At 41.5% G+C, this 22,238-nt stretch overlaps 1 protein-coding gene across 2 annotated transcripts in view; it reads right to left on the bottom strand.

The window, feature by feature from the left end:
• LOC126480126 (ionotropic receptor 25a) overlaps positions 1-22,238 on the bottom strand; it is a 417,221-nt gene that overhangs the window by 341,447 nt on the left and 53,536 nt on the right. For both annotated transcript variants that reach the window (XM_050103840.1, XM_050103842.1), the window contains exon 2: positions 8,653-8,732. In XM_050103840.1, coding sequence (XP_049959797.1) covers positions 8,653-8,725 — 73 coding nt within the window. In that variant the 5' untranslated portion in view covers positions 8,726-8,732. The remainder of the gene's footprint in view (positions 1-8,652; positions 8,733-22,238) is intronic.

Here is a 22,238-nt window from a genome sequence, read left to right as displayed (position 1 = left end):
GTTCCTTCACAAACTCAACACCTTCTCTCCCATCCACTTCACTTGATCCTTCTCAACCCAGCCTTCCACCTTAATGGACGTTGACATCCTCCTCTCTGAGGGCTTGCCCAGTATGCTGAAGGTCTCTCAAAAACCTTCACAAAAAGGCATTACCCCCAGACCTAGCGAGCAGGTAGATTTTCGATGGCACATCCCCACACACCTCAAATTCTCATATTATCCCTGAGAACAGGCTACAAAGGAGAGCTGCTCTTGTCACCCAGTACCATGCTAAAGTAGAACAACTGTACGACATCCCTTTTCAAGGCTTTGATTACCTATCAGCTTGAGCTGAAGTGAGGGACATCCTGCCCAAGACTCTTCCCACTTGCACCTGTCCTAAAGTGGTCTTCCATCAGCCCCTCCCCCACCCCTCCCAACCTTTACAGCATTCTAGGCCATCCCTTTTCCACTCCCAATCACAAGCCCTTGGCAGGAGTATCATGTCCTTGTGGAAGAAACAGGTGCAACACCTGCCCAGTCCACCCACCCACCATTTCCTACTCCAGTCCTGTCACGTGCTTATCCTAGCATAACAGAGACTAGGCCACATGTGAAAGCATCCGTGTCATTTACCAGCTCTGCTGTAATCATTCATCAGCATTTTATATTGGTATGACTATGAACCAGCTATACCCACGATGAATGGTCAGTGCCCAACCGTGACCAAGAGCAAAGTGGAACATGCAGTTGCACAGCATGCAGCTAAACATAACACGCTTGATTTCAATGGCAGCTTCACATCCCAGGCCATCTGGATCCTCCCCTCCACCACCAGCCTTTCTGAACAGTGCAGATGGGAGTTATCCCTAGAACACATTCTCCACTCTGGCCTCAACCTATGGTGACCTAGTGTCCCCAAACCTTCCACCCAACAGTTTCTGAATCTACATCTACATACATACTCCGCAATCCACCATATGGTGCATTGCAGAGGGTACCTTGTACCACAACTAGCTTCTCTCCCTGTCCCACTCCCAAACAGAACAAGGGAAAAATGACTGCCTATATACCTCTGTACAAGCCCTAATCTCTCTTATCTTATCTTTGTGGTCTTTCCGCGAAATAAAGTTGGCAGCAGTAAAACTGTACTGCAATCAGCCTCAAATGCTGGCTCTCTAAATTTCCTCAGTAGCGATTCACGAAAAGAACGCCTCCTTTCCTCCAGAGACTCCCAAGTTCCTGAAGCATTTCCGTAACACTCGCATGATGATCAAACCTACCGGTAACAAATCTAGCAGCCCACCTCTGAACTGTTTCTATGTCCTCCCTCAATCCAACCTGATAGGGATCCCAAATGCTCGAGCAGTACTCAAGAATAGGTTGTATTATTGTTTTATAAGCAGTCTCCTTTACAGATGAACCACATCTTCACAAAATTCTACCAATGAACCAAAGACGACTATCCACCTTCCCCGCAACTGCCATTACATGCTTGTCCCACTTTATATCACTCTGCAATGTTACGTTCAAATATTTAATCGACGTGACTGTGTCAAGCGCTACACTACTAATGGAGTACTCAAACATTACAGGATTCTTTTTCCTATTCATCTCCATTAATTTAGAGTTAGCTGCCATTCTTTACGCCAATTACAAATCCTGTCCAAGTCATCTTGTATCCTCCTACAGTCACTCAACAAGGACACCTTCCCGTACACCACAGCATCATCAGCAAACAGCCGCACATTGCTATCCACCTAATCCAAAAGGTCATTTATGTAGATAGAAAACAACAACGGACCTACCACACTTCCTTGAGGCACTCCAGATGATACCCTCACCTCCAATGAACACTCACCATCAACGACAATGTACTGGGTTCTATTACTTAAGAAGTCTTCAAGCCACTCACATGTTTGGGAACCAATCCCATATGCTGTAACCTTAGTTAGGAGGCTGTAGTGGGGCACCGAGTCAAACACTTTCTGGAAGTCAAGGAATGTGGCATCCGTCTGATACCCTTCATCCATGGTTTGCAAGATATCATGTGAAAAAGGGCGAGTTGTGTTTCGCAGGAGCGGTGCTTTCTAAAGCTGTGCTGATGCATGGACAGCAACTTCTCTGTCTCAAGGGAATTCATTATATTTGCACTGAGAATATGTTTGAGAATCCTGCAACAAACTGATGTTAAGAATATTGGTCTGTAATTTTAAGGATCCGTCCTTCTACCCTTCTTATATACAGGTGTCACCTGCGCTTTTCTCCAGTTGCTCAGAACTTTACCTTGGGCAAGAGATTGAAGATAAATGCAAGCTAAGTATGGAGCCAATGCAGTAGAGTACTCTCCGTAAAACCAAACTGGAATCCCATCAGGACCTGGCGATTTATTTATTTTCAACCCATTCAGCTGCTTCACAACCCCAGGGATGTCTATCACTATGTCCTCCATACAGGAATCTGTACGAGACTCAAACGGCGGTATGTTTGTACGATCCTCCTGCGTGAAAGATTTCTCAAATGCTAAATTTAAAATTTCAGCTTTCGTTTTGCTGTCTTCTGTTGCCAGGCCAGACTGATCAGTGAGTGACTGGATGGAAGCCTTTGACTCGCTTACCGATTTTACGTAAGACCAGAATTTCCTTGGGTTTTCAGCAAGATCTTTTGCTAAGGTTTCTGCCCCATCCATCCTATCACCTTCTCCAAACTCATGTCCCCTCACCCTCATTGTGCACTGCTCCTTGCCAATACACTCACTGATCTTCTCGCCTTCTCTGCTCCTCTCCTTTCTTCTTTATTATCCCCCCCCCCCCCCCCCCCACCCCCTTGCTCGTCTCTCCATCCCCCACAGCCTCCCGAAGCTGCAAGAGGTAGGCTTGTCTGCCATGTCTAGTCACTGCACACTGACTCATGCAGCACTGTTTACTCATCTCCTGCCCATACCCTGCCATCCATTCCACTTCCCTGTTCCATTACAGACTGATACTCCCATTTGATGCATTTCAGTTTCAGTCCATCCTGAGTAGCAAGAGATAGCAGTCATGTGGGTGTGAGGTGTGCTTTCTTGTGTGAATGTGTGTGTATTTTTCTTTTCTGATGAAGGCTTTGGTGATAGGCCTTAGGTGTAACAGTTTTTTCCTTCTACCGATCTGCAGCTCAATGTGACATCTTTACACTGAGTAGCAATCTATCCTTTCTATAATTGTTGATATTCCAACCTGGACTTCCCATTGTTTGATTTTGCCTAATGGCAATTCCACAACTCTGTGCTGCTTTCCTTTGTACTATTGTATAATGCACTACTCTGTGCAGTTTCTGTTATTTATCTTCTTTCCAATGTTTTGTTTTATGATGACCTTCAAAACCCCATACATTCTGACTTCTGAGCCACAATTTATTAATGGTCTCATCCGCTCACAACACATGACTACATGATTGCACTAATTGTTGATGCATCTTCATGTCCTAAATTCTACCCACCAATAATTTTAATTATTCCTAGTGTTCACATTTCCTCCATCATTATTGTGTATTTTTGCATCTAATTTCCACACCTACCATTGTGAATCTCCTGTGCCATCTCCTTCTCTGACATCAGTAAACCTGTTAACCAGCTACCACACAGCATTCCTCTGATCATCCAGTATCACCCTGGCCTTGAAAAGCTCAAGTCACATCTTTCTTTAGAGCTTCAACTACCCCTGATTGTGCCCTGAAACCAGAGTAAATCCTATCCACATAACCCAAAGTAATGTTCTATCACCCACCCAACTAACGGAATTAGTCCATGTTGCTCCAAATCCTGTACCCCCCCAGTTCATTTCTTTGTGGTCAACCCAGTTGCAAGGCCTGTCCCATACACCCAACCACCACTTTCTACCACAGGCATTTCCTACCCAATAAAAAGGAGGGCCACATGTGAAAGCAACCACTTTATATATCAGCTATGCTGCAATTCATGTACAGCATACTGTCTGGGAATAAAAAGTAACCAACTATCTACTCACATAAATGGCCATTGCCAAATTGCACGCATGACCAACCAGTTATAGGATATGTTGCATGCCACAACACAAACGGTTTCAATAGCTGCTTTGCTGTGCAAGGCATTTGGATTCTCCCTTCCAGCACTAGATTCTCTGAACTACACAGGTGTCTCTCCAACATACCCTGCACTCTCACAATCCCCCTGACCTAAACCTCTGCTAACCTGCTTCCCACTGCCTCCTCTTCCCTTGTATTTCTTTCTTCTGTCCATGCCACTCTTTCCCTGATCACATTGTGTACTGCCTTCTCCCACCATTCTTCGTCCCCCACATGGAGGCAGCCTCTCTCTCTGTCTGTGTGTCTGACTCCTTCTTCATCTCTACCTTACTCTTCTTTCCTCCCCTCCCTCTCCCTCTCCCTCTTACATGATCTACTCTTGGAACTCCTTTCATCTCGCTGGGCAGCCACTGAGTCATCAGCCGAAAATGCTGTGTCACAAAATCCTGCTACCCCTTCCTTGTCTCATGCATCCTTCCTTGTCCCCTCCCCATCTTCATCTGCCCAGGCAACTGCTCTCAATAACTGATGATCAGTAGTTAATCTTGCTGCAGGAGCACGCATTTGGTTGTCTGTGTGACACCGTGTGTGATTGTGTGTACTTGTGTAAGAGGAACAGCAAGGCTTCAAAAGTTAATGTGAATACTGTTTCTTTTTGCCTGTTCTATGTACCAACATCAATCCACTATAGGTGAGTGATTGCCTTTTTGCATATTATTCCAAGGAAGATTCAAAATGCCAAAAAAGAAAATAATTACGGTATATACTGATATAAAGCCAGAGGGGAAATAAAGGTGCAGCACATATGGGAAATAGAAAAGTAGCATGTTGATGGAGAAGCCACTCATGTAATCAATCATCTTCACTAATAGCACATACCAGTGTAATATATTTGACAAAATTTAAATTCAGGTAGCAGATCCAAGTGTTCATTGCTACAGGTCTCCCTTCCCTTGATTAGACACGTTTTGCTTATGGTGGGGCTGGTGTGTATGTGGTGTTGGTAGAGCGTACAAATCAAGTTTTTTCTGGGGCCAGTCACGTAGCTGAGAGTTAATGGGAAAAGAAAGCTATGTTCTGGGTGCCATAAAATACTTATTTGAATAGTAACAGTGATCTGTTACCTAAGAATTTTCTTTCATGTCTTCCACTACAATCCATCATAGCATGAAACCTGAATAGTTCAACACATGGTGTATTTGTGGGCAATTAAAAAAAAGAAATCCGTTTTTTCTGTTTTTTTTTTGCATTTCCTGGCTAAAATCATATATTTTCCCCGTTAAAAATACACTACATCCCGAGATAAAATACATTTTTCCACGTCAAGTAACAATATAATTTCCCACGAATTCCACCAACTACAACACGTTACCTTCCGAAGAGCTGAAATTCAATTGCATTACTGCAATGCGCTTTGGTCAGCCAGTCATAGCACATGTCACGTGACCTTACACGGCAGTGACATGTTAGACTGTGGCGCATATTGAGAGCATAGGGCACGTGATTCAGTCAGCTAATACAAGACGACCTACAATACATTCATCTACATACATTATTGTAGGTGGTCTTGGCTAATAGCAACATCTAAGTAGCGCGAACACACAACTACGAAAAGTTACTGGTTTAAGTTAAAATACATACAGCATAGCTACAAGAAAAACAATGCTTTCACAATCCAACAATGGTCGTCAAAAATGTTTTGCGGTTTTTTTCCGTAGATGTGGTTAGGCAGGATCTTAAAGAGTACAGCTTAAATTGCAACAGCTGAATATTTCTGACCAGCAGAATTATAAATTTCAGTGCTCTGCACCAAACATTTCGTGGGTTATCTGGCTGAAAATAATTCCGTTGAGCACTTTTACTTTTTCATAGAAAAGCGTATTACAAGTGAAATTGCTCAAGAACTCACCTCGCACTCTTTTTGAAGGATAATTACACCAGTTGCCAACGTTACCTATTGCATAATTTGTAATATATGAAAGAACTAAAATAAGTACGAAAAACAAACCTTTAAGCTTGGTCTTTTCTATCGTATGTTAAACTTTAATATATGGTACGTCAAACACTAATGTGCAAGTATCAAAAAATAATGGCATAAATGGCTGGTCCTCTGGGCCCTAAATTTTTCTAAGCGGCTGGTCCTTACAGTTCTAGAGTAGGACGCTCCGTGATTTATGAAACTCATCACACACTCTCAAACGTAACATAATTCATCTTGTGTAAAAGTAAATTTGCTTTGAAAGTAACGCTTCTCAAACCACCATTTGCAGTATTTTACCGCGACCTTTCAGAAATGTAAACAGTTGTGACGTCACGCTCATCGAAAGCAATTTGTTGTTACGACGCATTGCTCAGTCTTCCTTCTAAAGCCTTTTCACACAATGTGCTGTCGACAGGCACTTTTGTGTGCGCTGTATTTTGTTGTTGCAATGGCGCATTTTCTTTGCAGCTAAAATTTAGTCTGCCGTTATTCTCTCGTTATGTTTTATTGCTGCAGTGCTATCTGCAATAGCGGGCTAAAGTAAAATTCTTTGTCGCAGTATCAGTTCGTACCAGTCAAAACTGCAAAAATTTAACTGAGAATTAAGTCAACGAAAAACTTCTGGAATACTAAAAGAATTCTCATATTTTTCATGGATTTTTCCCCGAATGAAAAAGTTCCTGGGGTTTCCCCAGTTGTCCCAGGGCATATACACCCTGCCAATGTGAAATCCGAAAAACTTCAATAAATCCTTAATATAACTTTTCTGAACATTTGATCACATTGTTAAGTTGTTGTATCGAGCAACGTTTAAGCCAGTGCTTCAAGAAGTCCTCATCAGAGAGGTTATTTACTACTCAGCCAGTGTCCCATTCAGAATTTCATCCTACTCCTAGCATTGGTCATCAAGAACATCAGTGACCTTGATTTCATATTGGGTCGCAAAAGTGAGATGATGCGGATGGATATCCTCTTTGAAAGTAATTTTTATTTCTTTCTTTTATTTTTTATTTGGCTTAGGGCAATTTTTAATTCCTATTGCTGGGTATTAAGAAATGAGAAGCCAGCCACCACAGTGACATAGTACTGCTATTGCAGTGCCTAGTGGTAGCTGAAACAATTGTGTGTGTATTATGGTGTTGGCCATTACGTTTGCTGTCACACCCAACGGGGTAGCACTGCAAGCACTGCTGGCTCATATGTGAGATATAGTCTGTCTGTAAACTGAGAAGTGAGCAGTGCATGCAGTGGTGGAACTAATCTTTCCCAGAAGAGTGCTACCAGTGCTGGACAGGATAATTAAGAATCAGTTTCTTGTCTGGCAGTAGTGTGCAGCATTTTATGTGGCTTCTGTTAGTGTATGTTTCTTGTGCTAGTAATATTAATTACCATTTCTGTCTTTTGTGTAGTGTTAATGCATTCAGTGAAAAAGAGGCATTCCTCAGGTTCAATGTGTCTCCACTGATTCAAAAGGTGCACTGCAAATGGTCAGTGTAAGATTGTGAAACAGCCTGTAGGTGCTCCTTGTGAAATTGTTGGATAGGGTGAGGACTCACCTGCTTGCTCTTCAGTTTACAGACAGATTATCCTGCAAGCAAGCAAGATGATGGGAGCATGTATGTGTCACATATCATTGTGAAACGATTTATGGTGAATAAAGATTCTTGATTCTTGTCATTGTAATTCATTCTGGCAAGTTGCTTTACAATTTAAATAACCTTCTTTATACTTCTCCTGTAGGAAAATGGATGCCTTGCTGCCACATAATCTTCCTTGGACTATACAGTTTTGCTGCACTCACTGTGATGTTCTACCACCCTGACTTATTGTGTTGACTACGTTGTGCATGCCTCTTCTGTTCCTATAGGCACATGCTAATATGCAGTGTCCTCACAGCAGCCATCAAATTTAAAATTAGGTTCAATGATGCTCTTGACGTATGCGACTAGGAGCAGGATTAAGTAACGTTATAAAAGGTCCAAGAGCAGCACCAGTCCAGTCGCACATTTGCAAAATGCCACTCACAGTAGAGGCGCTAATTTTGTCTGTATAAGAACGTGACAATGTGGCCACACACCTGAGAATATTTTGTTGGAAAGACCATGCCTGCAGAAGCCTATGCTCACACAACTTCTAAGGAACTTTAGTTTTTGACATTTGGCACAAACAGTGCTTCAAAATTTCTAAATGAAGCATTGTGCATTTTGAGAGTCTAGTATCCTTTTAGAATACTTTATTGCCTAGATCACTAGTTTTGTTACAGAGATAAGCAGTTTCAGGCAGTTCATTGGCCATTTTCAGATCAACAAATCTGAAGATGGCTATTGAAAAGGCTGTAACTGGTTATCTACACAACAAAACTTGTGATCTAGACAATGAAGTGTTCTAAAATGATACTAGAATCTCAAATATAGAAGATCGCCTCCTGCTTCACCGATGATTTCAGGTAATCATAATTATGCATTTTCTTTTTCGTTTCATGTGGTGTTATATTACTGATCCTTTTTCAGCCAATGCACATAGTGTCATATACAAATGACTTCAAATTTGCATCTTGCAAGATATATTTTTCATTCTTGCTTTATTTGCGATGATAAGTATATCCCTCATCTCAATATGCTCAAGTCAGTATATTTCTTTTAACTTACGATAATTGATTGTTGGTTGCCCCAACACTGAGAGTAAGTTGCTGAGTAAAGTCATCACCAATAGCAGAGTCATGATGAAACTGCAAGAAAAGTAAATGCAATTAGATTACTTACAATGAAATATAAAGTAATACAACTAATATGTCATTAATGTTAGAAGAAACAAATCCCTGAAATATAAACTGAAGGAGTGTCAATTATATAATCTTTTCAAGATACATTTAACATTAAAAGAAAGATGATCACATTGCGTTTACATCAACTTTTCAGGATATTTAACTTCACAACACAGTTTCATAAACTACTGTCGACAAATATTTATCTTTGACCAAAACAGGTCTCATTAGGGTATAAGCTTAATTATAGTTGAAAAATTGCAGTTAAAGAGGAATCATTCATAGAATACAATAAGAATTTGAAAATATAATTGGATGGATAAAAGGTAAGTAAGTGAGTACTCACAAAGTGACAGCAGGAGAAAACCCACATGAAAGATTTGAAAATGTACAAGCTTTTGGAGCCAATGGCGTCTTCTTCTGGCAGAAAGGGTGAAGGGAAAGGAAGAGGATTGAAGGAAAAGGACTGGTGAGATTTAGTTACTGAGAAGACCTATGAAAGAGTTGCCCAGAACCCTGGGCCAGGGAAGGCTTACCGGATGAGGTGAAAAGGAGATGCTGACTGTCGGTTCCTACACTAGACAAGATTTGAAAACTTAGAAGGTAGACAATAGGGTGATAAGCAAGACAAAGATTATAAAAAAAAAACATTGAAAGAGCCAGAAACAGTATAAAGGGAGTGAAGAAAAGGAATCGCTTCTAAAAACAAATGCTGAGAGCTTAGAAAATAATGTAAATTTAGGTCATGTGAGTGATGAGCAACCAGCAAATGTTGTAATGCCCCTTTCCACCTGCAGAGTTCTGAGATACTAGTGTCAAGAGAGAGAATCCAAAAGCATATATGGGGACACCAACACCCGCACTGAGGTGACAACTGTCATGTTGCAGAGCGTGCTCTGCAGTGTGTAACACCGAAAATACTGGATACATGGCACGTGCTACCGATATATATTTTTTCTGAATTGTACGTAAATTTTTTGTAATTTAAATGCTTTCTTTTAAGAAGTAATGACATTGATTCACTGTATATGTAAATTTAGGTAGAAGACTGTTGACGTTTCATTGTATTCATTTGTGTCTTACTGTGAGACTTATAAGCTCTGGGAAAAAGCGGAAGGAATAGTTATTTGGATCGACTAGCAACGATAATAGCAGTGCTTGTGCGTTGTAAAATCTTTGGGTTGGGAGTTGTGGCACAGAGCGCGTGGAGAGAGCGAGAGACAGGTTCCAGCGCTTGTAGTGTGCAGAAGTGTGGTGTTAACGCTCTCGCAGTAGAGAGTACCATAACGGCGGCATCATGTACGCATGCCGGCCAGATAGCTAGTAGCAGGAGGAAGGACAGTGGACGGGCGGAAGAGGCTGTATTAATTAGGATTACCCGTTCCTGTAATTAGCCGTGGCTCCACAGGGTGTTACCGTCTTCAACAACAGCAGCAGTTCCAGCAACACAGATTCGTCATTGGCTCCGAGTTTTGGCGTATGCACAGCACTGAAGTAAGAGTGTCCATTCGTAGAAAGTATTAACGGCTAACCCAGCAGCACGACTGAATGTGATTTGATTGATAAGATTTATTTAAATAATAATCAGTTAAACTCAGGGTGATTGTGTCCTCATTGCCCCCAGACATTGTTACCAAGCAGGATCCTTGTTCCTTTTTTTTCCTAATATGCTAACTGAGTGTCATAAGAAACAAATTGAATAGTTACAGCCAGTTCATTAATGAATAATTTCTCTTTGAAGAATCTTAGCCTCAGTGTACTTTCAGTTAACTGTTGTACAACGGAGGCTTCAGTATATGACGAAAGTAAAGCAATTCATTTTTCAAGTTTGAGAAACAATCCCTGGAAAAAATCCAAATCTAAAGAAATGCACAAATTAAGAGTGCGGAAGTTTTATTTATTTTACATATAGCTTGGAGCACATGGTTGTTCGGTTTGGCGCGGATTCTAGTATTTAATTCTGTTCAAGTCAGTAAAAAAGGCTCAGTTGTTCAGTCAATAATATGAAATCCAATTTGCAAAATAAGTAATGGCAAAGTAAAAAGTGCTTGCTTTTCTTCTAAATTTCTTTGATGATGTTATGTTGAGGTCACTGAGAGTCATTGTTCACGTAACGAAGTTCAGTACTAACATACAGTTTAACTGCATATTTTCAAATCATTACTCGATTGCCTTTTCCAAAATTTAATGCCAAACATAATGTAAGAGTGACTTCTCAGTTTTCCTTGTCATTACATACTCACTTAAAATTAGTGTCAAAAAACAAAAACGTGTCAACCTTTAGTTTCCACGTCAGTGTTTAATAATACATGTTTTTCTTTCCCATCATCTTGTACAGGATTTTGGATGTAAATTGTTCTAGTGGGCAGGCGACAGTGAATTACTTCCTTTTCGTTCATTCGTGTACCTTTTGGATTCATGTTCAGTAGTTCCCCTTTCTGTCCAGTGTTGTTCGTTAGTGATGCACAAAATAACTTTCATTTTCCAAATTATAGCCCTGTTTGGTTTAATAACTTTTAGTTATAGTAGACTTTCCATCAGAAGGGTCGGTTCTACAATTTCTTCCTACTTATCGGTATCACTTCTTCGGGAAAGATAGCCTTATACAATTAGAAAAAATCCATTAGACATACACGTGATCCACAGTCATATTTCATATCGCAAGCAGGATAGGCCGATTGGTAAGAGGGAGGTTACACGTGGCGACGCAGGTGACAGGACAATATCAGTTTGGTATTGTTCTGGGCACGAATTTGCAATGTGTAGTTTTGTAGCGAGTAGTAACTTGTTGCTACAAACAAAGTCGCTCACATACAATAACATTAAGTGGCAGAAATAAGCCGCACATTTAAATTTCACAGTAATCAGCAATCTGGGTAACATGAATAAATTAGGCGAAACGAGTAGTTTGATTGTACCAAATGTGGAACAGTCGGTTGAACAATGCACGACCCATGAAGCGGGACCCATTGCTCAGAATTCGGCGGCTAGCATCAAAGAGGCTGCTGCTGAAAATCGAACAATGGCAGAAATGGAATTCCAGGCACTTGAAAATGCTATGGAATACGGAATAAAAAGTAAAACAGAACCTATTCATGGCGGATACGAGGAATCTATTAATACAGAACCAGTGTTGTAACCTGTGATTTCCGGAAATATAGAAGATTTGTTCAGTTTGTTAATCAGTAAAATGGATGCCCAGTCAGCAAAAATAGATGACCAGAATAAAGCAATTAAAACTGTTAACGGTAATACTGGAATTGTTAACACAAAGGTTGGTAAAATTGGAGCAGAAGTAGTAGCATTGAATACCGAAATCGGTAATCTGACGCATGACAGGGAGGAAGCCCAAACAAAGATAGGAGACATAAATAGTCGTTTCGAAACTGAAGTAGGGAGGATAGGACAGAAACTGGTAGAGACTGTTGGTCCCACAATAGAGAGCAAGGTAGATGAAAAAGTGAAAGCAGTAGCTCGAGAAGAGGATGTAGGGAAAATAACGAGTTTACAGACTTTAGTATCAGACGTAGGTGCTAAAGTAAATAGACAATCGGTTGTGTGTAATGAAATAAATAGACAATCGGTTGTGCGTAATGAAAAGAAGAGGAGGTGGAAACGTTATCAGTTACCACTTGCCAAGTACTTACAAGGATAAATGAGTAAGATAAACGATTAGAAGAAAATCTGCACTATGTGTCATACCACGCACATAGCGCTGAAGTATTAGCGAAGGAGGAGAGCTTCGATCCCCTCAAAAAACAGGGTGGACTGCACGCCACCGACTTCATTAGAAATTGTGAAAGGGTATTGCCGGAATCATGGACAGACAAGAGAAAAATAAATGCAGTAATCGACATGTTTGCTGGCGAGGTTAAGCGATGGGGCTTAAACCTCGATATAACAAACATGACGTTTCAAGAGTTCAAAAATGCATTCTTGAAAGAGTATTGGTCAGAGCAGAAACAAGAGTGTGTATGGCGCGATTTCGTAGTGTCGAGGCCCTACGATGTAAACACGCGCGGCTCCATGAAAGAATTTTGTGAAAACTGGATCCGCAAATTGGAATATTTGCGCGATCTGAAAACTGAATCAGAGATTGTCTGGGGGCTGTGGCAGAAGCTTCCAGATGACTCCAAGAGATACATCGGCAGTAATTCGAGAACGATTGCTGCGTTCTTAAAGGAAGTAGACAACAAAGACAATCGGCGGATAACCGCGAAAATGTTAAAAGTCGTGGGAATGGTAACAATTACCACCATAGTCACAACCAGAACAATAACAATAACCATGATAATATTGGTAGCAATCACCATGGTAATAACAATGCACAGCACTATAACAATAATGGTCATAGTAACAATAGCCACAACTGTAGAAATGATTGGGGCCAGTATCAAGCAAATGTGGTACGTGGTCCTTGGAGAAATGATAGTAGACAGGAGCGGAATGATACATCACGGCAGTCTGGTAGCAACAGGTCTGTCGGAATTAGTCAGGAAAACAACTAGCCCCGCCCGTTAGGGGCCCACCGGGCGTGGGAAGACCTTGGCGGCCCAAACGAAAACCCAGACAATACTCCTATGATAAATCCGAAAGGATAACTCAGCGATGGGAGGATGTGCGAGAGAGTAAAGAGAGCGACGCACCTAGAGTCATGTTAACTGCGCTGGAAACGGCAGTGGACGCATATGTCACTGCTCGTAAATGTAATAATGATATTAGTGTACCGGTAGGGGGAGAAGGAAGCGGCCGCTATTAAAGCAACGGTTACGCAAGTTTCAGTAGAGCATGAGTTGCCAGCAGAAGTAATAGAGCCGATCTCGAATAAAGTTTCCGTTATCGAGCAGGGAACTGTGGAACGCGAGGAGGTGTTGTTAGGCCAGTTCGGTCGGATGTACGACTAACTGAAAAGCTATAGAGGATTGTATGGGAGGTGCGCTAATGGGGAGAGCAGACAGAAATTGACGCTTCTCAGCCCACAAGAAATTAGCGTTTTAAAATGGAACGCACTGGACCTGAACGGCAACTGAAGTTTTTGAAGTAGCCAACCCCAGCGACGCTAGTCCTATTGAAAACAGAGGCGGATGTTACGAGGAGGGGCGAGATGAATTTGGCGATAATGACCCGGCACAACTAATTGAAAGTCACATAGATTACAATATGTACGAGGTCAAACCTGACGTTATACAGTCAGACGAGAGTGATGAGGGTTGCATGAGATCCGGAGATGAGATAGAAGAAAAAAACAGAGCACTTTTCTCCAAAAATCTTCGAAGATGACAGCCATCTTTCCGAAGAATACCTACCTTACGTGACAATTAGCGAACTATTGGTTAAACAAAGTTCATTAATCGATGAAATTGATAGTAAGATTACAGTGTTGAGATCAAAACAAGTTCAACTACCGCAAGACAGACAAATAGAGATCAAAAACGTCCAAACACAAAGAATTAGAAAACCGACGGATAAACAACTGTCGGCACCGGAACCGGACGGATTTTTCTGGAACGACCTGGAGGTAGACGAGGATTTGTTGTGCGAAGACCAAACCATTGATAATGGCAGGTGTAGATAGATTGCAGTGCCCGTTAATATGCACGGCCTACAAATGCAAATTTTAATTGATACAGGGGCAGAGCTAAGTGCTATGTCAGGAATAACTTTTGAATTACTGAAAGATAAACCAGAAGTCGTAGTAATGACAGTAATGGGAGTCAAAATAATAAGTGCTACCGGAAGGAATAGTAAACCGATAACAAACCAAATATTTGTATGTTTTGAGATTCAAAGAGAACCATTTGAACAGGAATTTGTCTTTGTGCCAGATCTGTGCACATATATTATTGTGGGTTTAAATTGGTTGTTAAAATATTGTGCAATTATTAACTGCAATAATAAGATCATGAAGTACATTTTCAAAGACAAGACCGAAGTAAATGTGAGTTTTGATGAAACGAGTGACGATGTGAGTAGTGAATACAAACCTATTCATCTTGTTACTTGTCCTAATGAGACTGGTTTAGGCAGAAAAATGGAATACTACGGTATCCGCAATATGAACATCAACAATTGTTTGGAAGACGAATTAGAGAGCATTGTAGACAGATTGCCAAACGCCCCACCTGAGCATAAACGAGACCTATATGACGTAATAATGAGAAACAAGAACGTGTTTTCAACAAACCGGGGCTTGTTATTGGGTATCAGTGCAAGTTAAATGTAATACCCCATGAACCATTCTTTGTAAGACCGTATGTGATACTGCTGTCCGAGAAGGAGGCTGTCCAACAATAGATAGATCAGATGTTAGACTGGAATGTTATAGAGAGGAGTACCAGCCCCTATAACAATCCCTTAATAATAGTAGATAAGAGAGATGGTAGTGTTAGGATTGTGATAGACGCACACACGTTGAACAAGGTTGTTCAACGTGAGACAGATAGACCAGAAAATATGGAAGATATACTGCAAAGTTTCACAATGTACAGTTTATGACTAGCCTTGACCTCAGAGATGGGTACTGGCAAATAGCCTTAGAAGAATAGTGTAGGAAATATACGGCGTTTTTATGTGCAGGCCGATGTTACCAGTACAAGGTAGTGCCATTCAGCCTAAATATATCTGTTTCTGTCTTTATCAGGGCCCTAGATAAGGTGTTAGGTGCTGCCCTGAGCTCAAAACTGACAGTGTACGTGGACGATGTGCTGCTGGCGAATTCGTCGTGGCGAGAACATTGCGAATTGTTAGATGAAGTTTTCAGTGCGTTACGCAAGTGTGATTTTGTGAAGAAAGAACTGAATTTTCTTGGTCATATTGTGACAACAGAGGGTATCACTAAATATCCACAAAAAAGCGGAGGCAATAAAGAACTGTCCTCCGCCGAAGACTAGGAAAGAGTAAAAGAGTTTCCTAGGGCTCTCAGGATTCTATCGCTAGTTAGTGTAGGGGCACGCCTTCAACGATCCAAGCCTGAACAACTTGTTGCGAAAAAATACGCCATTTGTATGGACTGACGAGTGTCAGGCCGCATTTGAAAGACTGAATAATGAATTACTACAGAATAACATATTTACCATCCTGATCTTGCGTTGCCATTTCATACGGGAACGGACTCATCAAATTATGGCTTAGGAGTAGAATTGTTTAAAGAGGTAGGAGAAAATAAAGCACAGAACAGTCGCGTCGCAAGCCGAAATTTGACGAAATGTGAGCGAATCTATACGATTTCTGAGAAAGAATGTCTCGATATCGTATGGCGTTTCAGAAAATTTAAAGGTTATTTGTGGGACCGAAGGGTGATAATTCACACGAATCACAAGGCGCTCACCTATCTGAAGGATTGTCGTTTACTGCATGAAAGATTGACACGGTGGTCTCTTTTCTTGAAGCAGTTTTATTATGACATTTGTTGCGTGAGAGGGTCAGACAACTGTATAGCGGACGCGCTGTCACGTTTGCCTGAAACCGATCATCGGCTTGTGGAGGACGAGTCTGAAGGCGTACTGAAATTGCACTGCTTTCAAGATGCAAAAGTTTGTAAAAGAGTAGAGAGCATCTGTAAAAACATGCGTCGTCATCAAAACGAGGACGACTGTCTAATAACTGTTAAGAACAAGTATGACGAAAAGAGTAGAGAAGAGGAGAAACTAAGAAAGTATTACAAAATATATAACCATATCTTGTACAAACGTGAAGGTGAAGATAGCAATAACTGGCGAGTTTGTTGGCCAGCCAAGTACTTCACAGAGATAATTGAGTACTGTCATTTAGCTTATGGTCATTACGGACCAAAGATGTGTGCTGAGCAGCTAGCGGAAGTTGTAAATTTTAATAATATACAAAAGAGAGTTGCTGGAAGAATAAAGTCATGTGATAAGTACCAGAGGGTGAAGGTAACGAATTGCATGAACCGTGGCCGTATGCACAGCATAAGACCTAACGATGTGCTGGATTTGGTTCGTACGGACCTCTATGGTCCACTGCCCAAGACTTCAGGGAATTTCGCGTACATATTAGTGGTCCTAGAAACATTTTCTAAGTTCATCAACTTATATTCGATAAGGAAGGCAACAGCTAGAGCGGTTTATACCAGATTTGTTAATGATTACCTTGTGCGCGTCGGCAAAGCAAAAGCGGTTTTGTCCGATAACGGAGCGCAATTTACTTACAAATTATGTAATGAAGGAATGAATAGTAATGGCACTGAAGTAATACACATTTCGGACTGTTGCCCAAGCGGGAATCCCGCGGAACGGTACATGCGTGAATTAGGTCGGCTTTGCCGAACGTATTGTCACCACAATCACAAATTGTGGGGCAATTACGTTGGTGATTTCGAGAAAATAATGAAAGCCTTGACGAATGAATCCACGGGCTACACTCCGAAAGAAATACTATTAGACCATAAGTCTAAAAGTTTAGTGGAAGAAATGATTGATTTCCCTCCGAGAGTTGATATTAACATTGAAGTAAAGAAAGAACACCTATAAGAAATGGTTAAAAAGAAAGGTGAAGCGCGAATACGGCGTCATGACGCTAAGGCGCGGTTTGCCAAATTTGCTATTGGCGATCTTGAACTTGTTAAAGCACACAAAAAGTCAAGCGAGATCGACCATGAAATTTCAAAATTTAAATTAATTTACAATGGACAATTTGAGATTATCAATGCACCTCATACTAACGCTTACTGTTTTGCTTTTCCTTAATCAGGAAAGCTGTTAGGTGTGCGTAATATTGTCAATTTATAATTGTACCAGTCAAGGACTAATTAGTCCGAAATGAGAAAAGAGAAACCAAGCCATTACGTGCTATTCTAGTATTAGTGAGTTTGTGAACTTTGTATATGTATGTATTATGTTAAAATTTTATTTTAATCTGTATGATGTGAGTTATTACCGATGCACTTAGATGAACTGTAAGTTTCAGGTCTTGGTACACGTGTATATTAATGGACAGTGTTGAGTTGTCCATTGTGATGGAATTAAAAAGAGGACTCCTTGAGATTACTCAGGAGTGAGTAACAACAATTTGAGGCAGGTGAATGTTCTGAAATGCCACTGCATACACAAACATGGAGATCTAGCGTGCCGCTATAGCGCACGCAACAATGATACGCTTGAACTGAGTCGTTGCCGGCTCTTTGGCGCTGCGGCGTTCTTTGTGAATGTGCGTGTGCAACGCCATTTGGTTTTATTTCAGTGCCAGCAGTTAAGCGTTTTGATGTAAATGTTTATGTTTGGTATCGACGTTATTTAAAACACACTCACTAGCGCAATGCGAGAGCCCACTTAAAAAAATTCATCTTCATTATACACATTTATGTAATGAATTTTGTAATTACTACTTCTTATCCTGTTCTGAAAGTTTTTTTTACTACTCTTTATGTACCTTTAAATGATGCCTGAATTTTTCTATGCCAATATTGACTATGTTTTTCATAATATTTGTAGTAAATTTAAACTTACTGAATTCTTGAAGGAAGTGTTTGTTTTTAAGATTTGTTGTCATACTATAATGTTTTGAGTAACAATGACACACGGTCATCATGTAAATAAAGTGCCCTCTACATAACTGCAATAATTATTTGGATTGATAACCCAGCGATTACTGGATTTTATGCAGATAAAATTGATTAACTGTGTGCACCTGCATTTCTGTTTGTTTAAATTGTAGGACATTCCCTGAATTTGTTTCCCTCTAGAAAAAAAGTCATGAAATGTGGGGCACGTGTAACAATGAAAATGCAGGATACATGGCACCTGCTCCCCATATATATATATATATATATATATATACTCCTGGAAATTGAAAAAAGAACACATTGACACCGGTGTGTCAGACCCACCATACTTGCTCCGGACACTGCGAGAGGGCTGTACAAGCAATGATCACACGCACGGCACAGCGGACACACCAGGAACCGCGGTGTTGGCCGTCGAATGGCGCTAGCTGCGTAGCATTTGTGCACCGCCGCCGTCAGTGTCAGCCAGTTTGCTGTGGCATACGGAGCTCCATCGCAGTCTTTAACACTGGTAGCATGCCGCGACAGCGTGGACGTGAACCGTATGTGCAGTTGACGGACTTTGAGCGAGGGCGTATAGTGGGCATGAGGGAGGCCGGGTGGACATACCGCCGAATTGCTCAACACGTGGGGCGTGAGGTCTCCACAGTACATCGATGTTGTCGCCAGTGGTCGACGGAAGGTGCACGTGCCCGTCGACCTGGGACCGGACCGCAGCGACGCACGGATGCACGCCAAGACCGTAGGATCCTACGCACCGCCACTTCCCAGCAAATTAGGGACACTGTTGCTCCTGGGGTATCGGCGAGGACCATTCGCAACCGTCTCCATGAAGCTGGGCTACGGTCCCGCACACCGTTAGGCCGTCTTCCGCTCACGCCCCAACATCGTGCAGCCCGCCTCCAGTGGTGTCGCGACAGGCGTGAATGGAGGGACGAATGGAGACGTGTCGTCTTCAGCGATGAGAGTCGCTTCTGCCTTGGTGCCAATGATGGTCGTATGCGTGTTTGGCGCCGTGCAGGTGAGCGCCACAATCAGGACTGCATACGACCGAGGCACACAGGGCCAACACCCGGCATCATGGTGTGGGGAGCGATCTCCTACACTGGCCGTACACCACTGGTGATCGTCGAGGGGACACTGAATAGTGCACGGTACATCCAAACCGTCATCGAACCCATCGTTCTACCATTCCTAGACCGGCAAGGGAACTTGCTGTTCCAACAGGACAATGCACGTCCGCATGTATCCCGTGCCACCCAACGTGCTCTAGAAGGTGTAAGTCAACTACCCTGGCCAGCAAGATCTCCGGATCTGTCCCCCATTGAGCATGTTTGGGACTGGATGAAGCGTCGTCTCACGCGGTCTGCACGTCCAGCACGAACGCTGGTCCAACTGAGGCGCCAGGTGGAAATGGCATGGCAAGCCGTTCCACAGGACTACATCCAGCATCTCTACGATCGTCTCCATGGGAGAATACCAGCCTGCATTGCTGCGAAAGGTGGATATACACTGTACTAGTGCCGACATTGTGCATGCTCTGTTGCCTGTGACTATGTGCCTGTGGTTCTGTCAGTGTGATCATGTGATGTATCTGACCCCAGGAATGTGTCAATAAAGTTTCCCCTTCCTGGGACAATGAATTCACGGTGTTCTTATTTCAATTTCCAGGAGTATATATATATATCTGAATTGTACGTAAATATTTATAATTTAAATGCTTTCTTTTAATAAGTAATGACATTGATTCACTGTATGTGTAAATTTAGGTAAAAGACTGTTGAATTTTCATTGTATTTATCTGTGTCTTACTGTGAAACTTATAAGCTCTGGGAAAAGCCAAAGGAATTGTTATTTGCATCGACTGGCAACGATAATAGCAGTGCTTGTGCGTTGTAAAATCTTAGGGTAGGAAGTTGTGGCGCAGAGCGCGTGGAGAGAGCGAGAGACAGGTTCCAGCACTTGTAGTGTGCAGAAGTATGGTGTTAACGCTCTCGCCGTAGAGAGTACCATTCTGGCGGCATCATGTACGAGCGCCGGCCAGGTGACTAGTAGCAGGAGGAAGGACAGTGGACGGGCGGAAGAGGCTGTATTAATTAGGATTGCCCGTTCCTGTAATTAGCCGTGGCTCCACAAGATGTTACCGTCTTCAACAACAGCAGCAGTTCCAGCAACACAGATTCGTTATCGGCTCCGAGTTTTGGCGTATGCACAGCACTGAAGTAAGAGTGTCCACTGGTAGAAAGTATTAATGGCTAACCCAGCAGCACAACTGAATGTGATTTGATTGATAAGATTTATTTAAATAATAATCAGTTAAACTCAGGGCGATTGTGTCCTCATTGCCCCCAGACATTGTTACCAAGCAGGATCCTTGTTCCTTTTTTTCCCCTAATATGCTAACTGAATGTCATAAGAAAGAAATTGAATAGTTGCAGCCAGTCCATTAATGAATAATTTCTCTTTGAAGAATTTTAGCCTCAGTGTACTTTCAATTAACTGTTGTACAACAGAGGCTTCAGTATATGACGAAAGTATAGCAATTTCATTTTTCAAGTTTGCGAAACAATCACTGGAAAAAATCCAAATCTAAAGAAATGCACAAATTAAGAGTGCGGAAGTTTTATTTATTTTACATATAGCTTGGAGCACATGGCTGTTTGGTTTGGCACGTATTCTAATAGTGCTTGCTTTTTTTCTAAATTTCTTTGATGACATTATGCTGAGGTCACTGAAAGTTATTCTTCATGTAATGAAGTTAAATACTAACGTACAGTTTAACTGCATATTTTCAAATCATTACTCGATTGCCTTTTTCAAAATTTAATGCCAAACTTAACGTGAGAGTGACTTCTCAGTTTTCTTTATCATTACATACTCACTTAAAATTAGTGTAAAAAAAAAAAAAAAAAAAAACGTGGCAACCGTTAGTTGCTACATCAGTGTTTAATAATACATGGTTTCTTTCCCGTCATCTTGTACAGGATTTTGGATGTAAATTGCCCTAGTGGGCAGGTGACTGTTAATTACTTCCTTTTCGTTGATTAGTGTAACTTTCGGATTCATGATCAATGGTACCCCTTTCTGCCCAGTGTTGTTCGTGAGTGAATGCACAAAATAACTTTCATTTTCCGAATTATATCCCTGTTCAGTCTAATTACTTTTAGTTTTAATAGATTTTCCATCAGAAGGGTCGGTTGTACAATATATACAATTAGAAAAAATCCATTAGGCATACATGCAATCCATGGTCATATTTTATATCGCAAGCAGAATAGGCCGGTTAGTAAGAGGGAGGTTACAAGTGGGATATGTTCGTTGGCGGTATACATCCTCCACTTATGCTGTTTCAACATAACCCATAGCTTGGTGATAGTTATAGCAATGAAGAAGGTAGAACAGTGTTTGCTTATCAGCTTGTACACAACATGGGTCTTTTTACTTACAGGCGGTGCTCCTTTTGATAGTATATGTTTTGCCAGTATAGACAATGGTAGGAGTGTATAATGGAAAGTCTTACAGCATTAATGGTCACACAGATAGCAGTCGTGGTCTGGAGAAATGGGTATGTAAGTAGTATAGGGCCTGACGCAGATATTGTGGAGATGTAAAGAGCCTGTATCTGCACAAATACCTCTGTCTCGAATGTCAAGGCTGTATAGGGAGGAGGTGGGGGGGAGGGTGGGGGTGGGGGGACTATTAACTTGGAAAGGTTAGCAACTGTGAAAATGCAAGTACTGCTTTTGTTTTATAGGCTGTAGTTGGCCATCAGTGTTAACTTGGTCAACATCAAGGAAAGTGGCATTGTATTCAGAATAGGACTACGTGAAATTTAATTCGAAGAATGTGTTTAGAAATTTGAAAAATCACATACGTAATGTACCTAATAGATATTTGCCAATCCACTCATTACTCGCGCACACTAAGGTGACGATTCCCGTAAGAGTGCG

The sequence above is a fragment of the Schistocerca serialis genome, chromosome 1 (genome assembly GCF_023864345.2).
Source record: "Schistocerca serialis cubense isolate TAMUIC-IGC-003099 chromosome 1, iqSchSeri2.2, whole genome shotgun sequence".
Classification (NCBI taxonomy): Eukaryota; Metazoa; Arthropoda; class Insecta; order Orthoptera; family Acrididae; genus Schistocerca; species Schistocerca serialis.
The sequence above is the reverse complement of the archived record's forward strand: the minus strand, read 5'-3'. Positions and strand labels throughout refer to the sequence as shown.